At 42.4% G+C, this 9,421-nt stretch overlaps 1 protein-coding gene across 1 annotated transcript; it reads right to left on the bottom strand.

Annotated features, from left to right (window-relative positions):
- Positions 1-661: 661 nt before the first annotated feature.
- On the bottom strand, positions 662-8,910 carry plk2b (polo-like kinase 2b (Drosophila)). Its single transcript, XM_088426623.1, has 14 exons — positions 8,685-8,910; positions 8,500-8,607; positions 8,288-8,404; positions 7,893-8,022; positions 7,615-7,798; positions 6,773-6,971; positions 6,531-6,678; positions 5,814-5,908; positions 5,502-5,637; positions 4,932-5,012; positions 3,542-3,701; positions 3,282-3,411; positions 3,088-3,198; positions 662-1,486 (listed from the first exon to the last, which is right to left on the bottom strand). Exons 1-14 carry the CDS (start codon positions 8,868-8,870, stop codon positions 1,295-1,297), a joined length of 1,977 nt encoding a protein of 658 aa, XP_088282749.1. The 5' UTR covers positions 8,871-8,910; the 3' UTR covers positions 662-1,294.
- Positions 8,911-9,421: the final 511 nt, after the last annotated feature.

The following is a 9,421-nucleotide window of genomic DNA, read 5'->3' as shown; positions in this document are numbered from 1 at the left end:
TCAGAGGCTTGTAACTACTGAAAACCATACATAGTAAATGTAGTTCATATTTCATGCAATTGTGTGTTATTGACTATGATTTATGTTTTTAATAACAAATTAAAGTTGAAATCAGAAGTCATGGAAAATGGCGGCAGAGATCAAACAGGCGTCAAACGTCCCAATTTTGGCCTCAAAAGGACGGCAGCAGGTTGGAAAAAACAAAAGAACAAGATCGGACGAGGCGAAGACAACTCAATGACAGGAGCGAGTGAGCCTCTCCTTTGCAGCAGGCGAGAGACGTTGCTGGCACGGCACAAAATGCCATGACCAAAAAAAACCTCACCCTTTCCCGCCTTTATTTATTCCTTAGATTGAAAATATTCTGGCTCCGCAGTGACAGTCATTTCAACATCGTGTGATACACCCGTAAACACGTTAAGCGCTTTCACTGTCTGACGTCATGATGTCCTCAATGCGCATACGGGAGTGTTTTGGGCTGTTTAACTTTCAAACACAGGTCACATTTATTTGGAAATGTGAACAACCTCATAATGAAATCTGAATTGAGCATTAAGCCCTGCAATGTGAACCTAAATTTGTCACCATTTGCCACATCAATTTAAAATGTGTACTTGAATTTCACCCTCTGATGTTTTGATCAAAGATAAACACATTTTTTTTTTAAGAAAATGCTCTTTATTATTAAATAAATAAATATGTCACATTTTTGTACACAATAAGTTATGTAGTACATTAGTTTCACCAGGGTGATAATGGCTTTCTAAGCATCCTACCCCGCCGGCCCTATTCGGTCAGTCCGGATGTCATTAAAGAGAAGAAATCACTGTTCTTGTTTTGTTTTTTTTTTGCATATTACAAGCCTCCCACACATGCTGACTTAGATACACACACACACAGAGACGTACATTTTATCACTTGAACCCTGGCCCATTCACACACATTTAAGCATCTTTCTGTAAGGCAGGTTATTTTACACTGTACATCAATTACAATAGTGAGACAGTCCAGCAGCCTCTATTTTTCTAAAGTTGGTACCAGCCCAGCTTTTCAGTCATATAAAAGACATCCTCTTTCTCTCTCTTTGCCCAACCCATCTGACTCATACCAACATTCCTAGGTCCAACATTCTTGTCTCTTTTTCAGTCAAACCTCCTCTTCCCTCCATTGCATATAGTCACTTGTATTATCCACAGTCTTTCGCTCCTCCACAATTCCACTTCCTCCGTGATAGATAGGCGCATGATCTGCAGCATGCTTGGGTCCATGTGTCTAACACACATATTTAGGGTCTTTAGCTGCACCTCTGCAGGAGCATGTTGAGCGAGTACAGCATGCGCTCGCGCAAATCGGTGGGGCAGCCGGATGCCAGCAGCGAGCTAAGCTTGAAGGTCTTGGAGACGCGGTCCTCATTGATGTAGGTCAACATGTATTCGTCCTTCTGGCAACACAGGATTATCTTGGTGTGGTCGTGGTAAAAGTTGACCTTTGGGAATAATAACAAATGACAATAATAGTTTAAGTGAGGGACGTGTGTCTGGGATCTTCAAAATTTCTTTTGATTTTGGCTGAGTATCTGCCCTTTCAACCCCCGTATCAAACCCCTTCTTCACATAAACTGAGCAATAGCTTTACAGCATACTTAAGTATTTAGTTGTCACCATTTTGCATAACATCTGACGTAAAATAAAATCCGGTGGCAACAATATGGACTGACAAATGCAGGGTAATCTGTAACAAGATAAGGTGATGATACATTTGTGTGTGTTGTAGTCATAGCAGCCCTCTCAGAAAAACAAAAAAAACAAAAACAAAACAAAAAAACATGAGGCCCACGGTGAGAATGAGTCTTGCAAACCATCAGGCAGTGTGCTCTTTTTGTTTCAATTTCTTCAAAGAGGTTTTCCCTTGCTAAGGGTTTGTTTGTGTTCCTGTTCTGGGCTTCCTGTTTAGAGTTTCATTTTTGCCTTCCCCAAAACAGTTTCGAATTGGAAAAATGTAATGAACCGAATATGCAAAGTTTCCACGTGTAATTAGTTGAGGCGATGGGAGGAGATGGGCTTGGTAGTTACTTTCTGGAATATATGTCAAATATAGGCAGCATGGTTGTAAAATGTCACAGAGGCAGCTCGTTTTAAAAAAGCTTGCATTTGATCAAGAAAGATAAACCACCAAGCAGTAAGCAGATTTCCACTTATATAGCAACTTTCAATGTGAGGTACTCAAAGCGCTTTACACTGACAACTCATTTAGCAACTGATAAAGCAGCATCAAGGACAGAGACTTCAACATGGCCACAATGTTCAGGGGAATGAACCCACAACCTCTCTATTGGGAGAAAATGACTACCACTGAACCTTGCAACCCCAGTCTAACCTCACTGAACCATGAAACCCCAAGCTAACCTCCAATCTAAATGGTTTAATTATGTGGACCTTGTTGTGTATAACCGGAGCTTTTTTTCTATTACAAAGAAACTCACAGACATCTACGTCAAATCTAATCTGATGAAATGTGTGTGTAAACACAGTTTCGATCCAGGTTTGGCAGTTGAATGAAAAAAGGCACAACATGTGTCAGTTCTACCAAGATAAAACTTCACCTCCCGTTTCCAAAAAATGCAACCCAATACACAGCCATTTTACTTTTCATCCCTCCATCCATTCTAAAATCCAATTATCAACTGGATCTCTGTCAAGATGTTTTTTTTTTTTAAACGCTATAAAATAAACTTCATAAGAGATCTTTTCGTACTCACAGCTTATGTAAGTTATATATACATATAAGCTATATAAGGTAAAAATGAAATCAAGTCACAGTCAAATGTTTTTGTTTTGAAGTCGGACTTAACAACCTTAAAGAGTGAATTTTCCAAATTCCCAGGTTGCAAGAGTGTGCTTCAAGATCTAACTTTTACTTTTTTCCCCCCATACATGCTGTATACACTGTAGGTATAAACAGCAGTAATAAACAATTGGAGGCTGCAGCTTTAGTTGAAGTTTCTGCTACTGATTTGAGTTTACTGATTTGAGTTTAGTACTGTTGGTGCACTTGGCAACCACCTATGTTTTCCCTGAGGACATTTACCTGGAACGTGCCGTCATTAAAGAGCATCATGAGGGCGCGGTCCGATTTAAGCCATTGCAGCAGATAGAGTCCGGACATGTGCGCATCCGTCACACTGCCCAGGTCCCCGCCCTGACAACACAACACAACACAGTTGGCATACGACATGCAGCAACTCGCTAGGATCTTGGAATAGAATGAATAAAAAGGCTTACATCCATGAGGTTCTCCTCCATGTAGTGGGAAAAGTACTTGAGCACAGTCACTTGCCCAACGAAATGTTCAGGAACCTCACAGGTGGGGAAAACGGAGCGCTGGCCCAACTCTGCATAATAATGGATCGTCCTGGTGATGAATTGGAGATAAACAAAGTGAGAAAAAAAACTTTTCGACTGCTCAATTAGATACTTTTTTGGCAGTGGCTGAAAGGCACTTTGCAACATTTGCACTGCGGAACATTCGGGGTGGCGCGTACTTTCTGTCTGGCAGGAGGCTCATGTGAGTGCCATTGTTGAAGAGAACGCCCACGGTGTGGTCGGACAGCTGGTATCCAAAGCCGTACTTGTTGGAGTAGTCCACCCACTTGGTCACCCACTGAAGGCCGCAACTATTTGCGCTCTGAGGAATGTTGTCGGCTGCGAGGCGACACACAACAAGGACCACAATGGGGATTAGGACCCATGGGACGATGATGTGCAATTTGTATTCCTGACACTTAATTGGCTGCACAATCGCAAATATTGTGTTCTGTACTGAGAGATTTCCAAAGAGTGGCTGGGTACGTGGGAAGGCGTCCATTAGGGTGGAAGTCTTTGAAAACATCAGATCTGGTACATTTCTACTCTGTACTGACATTTATGCAAATAATAATGAGAGGCGCTTTATTTACTCAACTGTAGATGAGAACAGGTATCAATTGGGGGCTGGGTCGTCATCTTTTACGTTTTCGGAATGACATTTGTAGGAGGAATTGTTAAAAGGGAGGATGTGCAATTTTTCGCATGTACCCATGGGCACTTTAGGGGCATTATGGTAATTTCAGCAATACGCACTCCTCCTACGACTGTCCATAGCTATAACAAACATGGCGACCTCCGGAGGAGTGCCACCCCCCCATGTAATATAATTTAATGATAACTAGACCTACGATTATACTTAAACCATACTGTTGGTCACTCAGAACACATTTATCCGCAAGTTTTGGAAATGTATAATTTCTTTTTTTCAGTTTTAACAAAAAACGGTCAAAATCTTACAGATTGTCTGTTTAAGTAATGTAGCTTCCTCAAAACACAAAGCACACAATGTGGAGCGACCACACGTCACCGCTTCCTGGAATCGTCCCCCCATAACATAAGCTCATTTTTAATATTATGTCGCTGCAATGCCTTCAAGACTAGGTGCCTAAATTCTTTGCATTTTTAGAATAATGAACAGGAACCAATAAATGCCGTCCGTATCTCCTCATAACTAACAGAAACGCTTATCTGCAAAACACTGACGTGACCACATAAGCCGACTGAAATTGTCACGAATTTCAGATCAATCTCGTTTATTGGTAGGTGCTGCTGTTTTTATGAGAAAATGATTTCAAATTGCCCATGCAATGACAGCGACAAAAGCACGTTTTCTCTGACAGTTTGAGAAGCTTTATGGAACGCCTATCCAGAAGCCTGCACTGGAACTCAATCTACAAAAGAATAACTTAGCAGATGCTTTGAAAGTGCAAAGACGTCATCAACTTTGACTTGTTTAGCAACAAAATCTGTAAGTATAAAGTTTGATAACTTTCGAACGCATCCGCTAAATCAATTCTTAACTTGGCAACCGCTTTTGTTGGGACCAATGTGTAGTATTTGACTCACCTTTAGGCATGTTCTCCAGGCACCCCCTCAACACACCGGCAACCGTATCAGCAACACTCCCCGTCGTGTTGTATTCCAGGCCTTCGAAGGACGACAGAGTGTGAACTTTAGGATTTCATTTTTTATTTATTTATTTTTGGGTGCAAGTCTGGTCTTTGGGCACTTCATTAGGTACACCTATATAGTGACACCGGTCAGCCAGATTGAAGGAAAATGATATAAATCCAACAAGAGCTAAACTTTTATTTATTGTACAGCCACTTTATTTTACATTTATTGTTCTTCAAAGCCATATAAGCGTAAAAGAAGCTGAGCGAGTCATAAATCTGGAGAAAAGTCAGACAAGCTCGGAGCTCTGAGGCAAAGGTGCTAAACACTCAGCCGCAGTACAGAAATAGTCTTTCAGCTTTCCAATGTCAGTGGGAGCCAATCACATCTTCTGCATGAAAGACCACTACACTACAAAATATCCAATGTTGGAAGTACAATGAAGCATAATGCAGGTTTTATTAAACTGTTGAGTGTACCTATTAAAGTGGCCAATGTACCAACGTAGTCGTAATAACTCACATTCGCTGCTGCTGCTGCAACTCCCCAGACTCCCCCTGACGATGAGACGGATGGTATCTCTCGTCGTCGTCAGGGATCGGCTCTCTGTTGCCAGGGCGACGGGGCTTTGGGCAGATGGCGGAAGTAGACTTCCATTCTGAGGTGGATGAAACAAATGACGACAGCGTTTGAAAATGTGCGATGGTGGCGGAGTAGGATTCATCTCCTTCCACTATGACTCAACCCGAAAGAGTTGAAAATAACTGTGTTTCTCTTCGCGCTATAACTCAATAAGAAGTATAAACATTTCACGTGTGAATAATTGATTCTTACCTCCACTGTCTTTTTGCCCTGCTGCTGACTTATGACAGTTCGTTCCAGGTCATGCTGTAGCTTGTAGATCTCCTCTTCCTCCTTGGTTAATTTATCTGGGGAAAAAAAAGGATGTTTGATGCAATGACAAACTACACAAGGGCATAGCAGTAGTTGGCTTTCAAGCACTTTTTCACCGGCCAAAATGCCATCAGAAGCAATGGCGTAAATTGCTTGACAAAATTATATTACCAAAGGTATATTCACTTCATTTTGTTGCGTTTCTCAATGTTTTCAGTATGTCAGATGGTTTATATTTCAGGCTCCATGTGCCAAATTGCCAATTTAGTCTGTCTAAGGCCTTCTGTTTCACAATTGCTTGCTAATGTAACATAACTCATATGGGTTGGTCAGAGCAGCACTTGTTACAACCAATTTCAACTAGCAAAGCACATATGCAGTAATCTCCACAAATGAATGATGAGCATCTCTGTTGGTATGAAGCATTTCATGATTTTTTGGGGGGTCATCTTATTAGATGGATACTCATTTTGTACTGTTCAAGATGCTGTTTGTGGCACGGTTGCATACTGTTCTATTGCATAATTTATAGCACTGATGCTTTCTGTCATTCTTAAATGGTAAGCGATGGTATTAAAAGGTGGACGATGTTAGTGAATGTCCACGGAATGCTCAGAAAACTGAATGCGTTATACTCAGCAAATAAGTCTTACTCACTCAGAGTCTCGTAGTACTTGACCTTGTCCCGTCTGCCTCCAAAGAGGGCGGCCGCCGCTTTCTTGAAAAAGCTCTTAGCGGGACTTGAAACGTGGAAATCGGGTGTGGAATGACAACAGCTCGCCGACAGACGCTCAGGACTGAAGCCCTGCAAAAGAGAGACATCAAAGTGGGTCAGTACCCAACAGTAAGGAAGGGAGAGAGGTTTAGGTGCCTCTGTCCAATGGCAAATAGCACTTTACCTGTGTGAAGAAGTCGTGCCTCAAGATGTGTTCCAAGTCAGGTCTGTCCTCTGGCGCCTTGGCCAGCAGGCTTGCAATGAGCTGCTTGGCCTGCGGCGATAGCGAGGAGGGCAAGGAGTAACGAGCCTCGCGGATGCACCGGTAGGTCTCTTTCAGGTTGGTGGTTTCAAATGGCGGCCTTCCCAAAAGCATCGTGTACCTAGAGCGAAACAGGTAGCGCTCGTAAGCTGTCTTATACACTCATTTGCTATCCTGCTTTCACTCATTGGGTTCACAAGTGAGGTGCGGCCGGTCCTAGCTGATGACCGAGAGGCCATGTACATTCGTGACTCGTTGGTTGCCAGTCAATTGCAAGCCACGCATGGACAAACAATACATTCATATTGTCATCTCCAACCAATAAAAATATAATACAATAATACACTGTGCTAGTTTCTTATAATTCAACGCACTTCATTTTTTAATTATAGCAAACTAAAAACATGTACAGTAAAATTAGGTTTCCCTGTTTTTACTAAAAAAAAACAAAAAAAACCAACACCTTATTGTGTTAATTTACAGTATGTTACAACCAGTGTATGGGTGCAGCCAGGATGACTTCAGTTAGCAAACATGGCAGCAATTCGATCAGATTACAACCAGAAAGTACACAAACCACACATTCAACAAAACTATATCAACGATAGACGGATGATAGCAGCTAACTAAAACTCTTCACTTACCGGTATACATCCTCTTTTACAATCATGCATTACACGCTATACCAAATACGCTGCGCTTTCTGTTTAGTATAATGAGCTATATGAGGTATCACATTAGGACTCATTTAGAAGTCTACTCACATTACACAGCCAAGGGCCCAGATGTCTGATTCACAGCCGTGGCCCTGCTTATTCAGCACCTCGGGGGAAAGATAGTTGGGAGTCCCGCATATCGTCTTCCTCCTGTTCCCTGCCGGCTCAAGCTTGGCTGCCAGACCAAAGTCACCCACCTTTAACTCCATGGATTCACTTACGAAAAAATTACCTACACAGGATAGTGGGAATAACCAGAAATGGCAGGATGATGAGACTCATGTTCTATTCAGCTTGCATGCCCACTGAATGCATGCAAGACCTACCCAGTTTAAGGTCCCTGTGCAGTATTTCCTGCTCATGCAGGTATTTGAGCCCAGAGACAATCTGCCGCAGGTAGTAGCGCACCTCTGGCTCAGTGAGCACTTTGCGGGCCTTTAGGATATGTGCTAAGGACTGAAAAAAAAGAAAAAAGAAGAGTCAGCCATGCAATTTTCCATGGAAAAGAAGCAAACACTAGTTGGGCTCAAATTTAAACAGCAATTCAGTATAGAAGATCAAAAGTATTAGTGGATTTGCATGCCTTTTGCTGCATTTGGATTTTTTTTTCCGTAGACAAGTAAGACCATTTGATGAAGGGGGAAACACGTACGACAGAAAAGGAAAAACTAGGAACAAGATTGCCCACCCCTCAAGCTTGAAAGTTATACACGTGACTAACTTTTCTGCTGCAGTACTCCAGCAGGATGTAGATGTTCTCCTTGTCCTCGAAATGGTGGTAAAAGTGCACGATGTGCTTGTGATGAAGTATTCGGTGCAGGTGGATTTCTCTGTCAATCTAGACACGAAAAAACATCACAATTGCTTAAAAAGATTTTTCCATTAAGTCATTGTGGTTATTACATTCGGAGACAACCGGGTTTGTGATTATACCTTCTCCCGTTGGTGCGGCTTGGAGACGCGCCCATGAGGAATGATTTTGGCTGCGTAAACTTTGCTGGTGGACAGGTCGGTCATCTCGTAGCATTTGGCAAAGCCTCCCTAAAAAGTCAAAACATTGTTTTACAACAATGATTGAATGATTGAGGAGATACAAGTGAACTTCTCGTTCTCTATACCTTTCCAAGAACTTTGCCCCGGCAGTAGCACTTGCCGGTGGCCGGGTCGGTAATGATCCGGGACATGTCCGAAGGAGCGCCCCGCTCCTCGGCTTTCTTCCGCCGAGGTTCACAAGACCTCGGCGTGGACTCGCACATGTTGCCGCTCTTAGCTTGCTGAAGTCCAGTAGTCCTTTGTACTTCCATTTACTGTGTGTATAAGATAGCGCGTCACCTCTAATGTCGTTCACACGCTCTCAATGAACAACCAAAGAGTGCGCCTCATTTTTTATACTGCGGTGCTGTCTGTGTCCCGCCCCTTCTGTGACGTCACAGCGATCTTACGTCCATTGCGTTTCAAACGCAGGGACTATGCCCAGGCATGTATGCAGTCTATTTAATACTGCAAACAATTTTAAAACAGGTCCCGATGTTTGCTGCCCTTTGTTATTAAGCATTAAAATAAAAACAAACAAAAGAGCAGATAAATTCCCTGCCTTCCTATTTAAAGACTATTTTAAGAGGAAAAAAATGTAAGTTTTCATATGCATCTGATTTACAGGTATGTCGTTGCCCTCAAGCGCAGTCCTGGCTACTTGAGACGTCGTTGCAGATGTTTGGAGCACCAGCGCCCTCTGGGAGGCGGTGTGCGTGTAGTGTGCTTGTCCCACATTTGTACTTCCGTCTACATTTTACTGTGCCCCAGAAGTGCAAATGAAAAAAACAAATACAAATGCACGCAACATTCGAGAAACAAA

The sequence above is a fragment of the Hippichthys cyanospilos genome, chromosome 1, assembly GCF_059441005.1.
Source record: "Hippichthys cyanospilos isolate Australia breed blue-spotted pipefish chromosome 1, RoL_Hcya_1.0, whole genome shotgun sequence".
Lineage (NCBI taxonomy): Eukaryota > Metazoa > Chordata > Actinopteri > Syngnathiformes > Syngnathidae > Hippichthys > Hippichthys cyanospilos.
The sequence above is the reverse complement of the archived record's forward strand: the minus strand, read 5'-3'. Positions and strand labels throughout refer to the sequence as shown.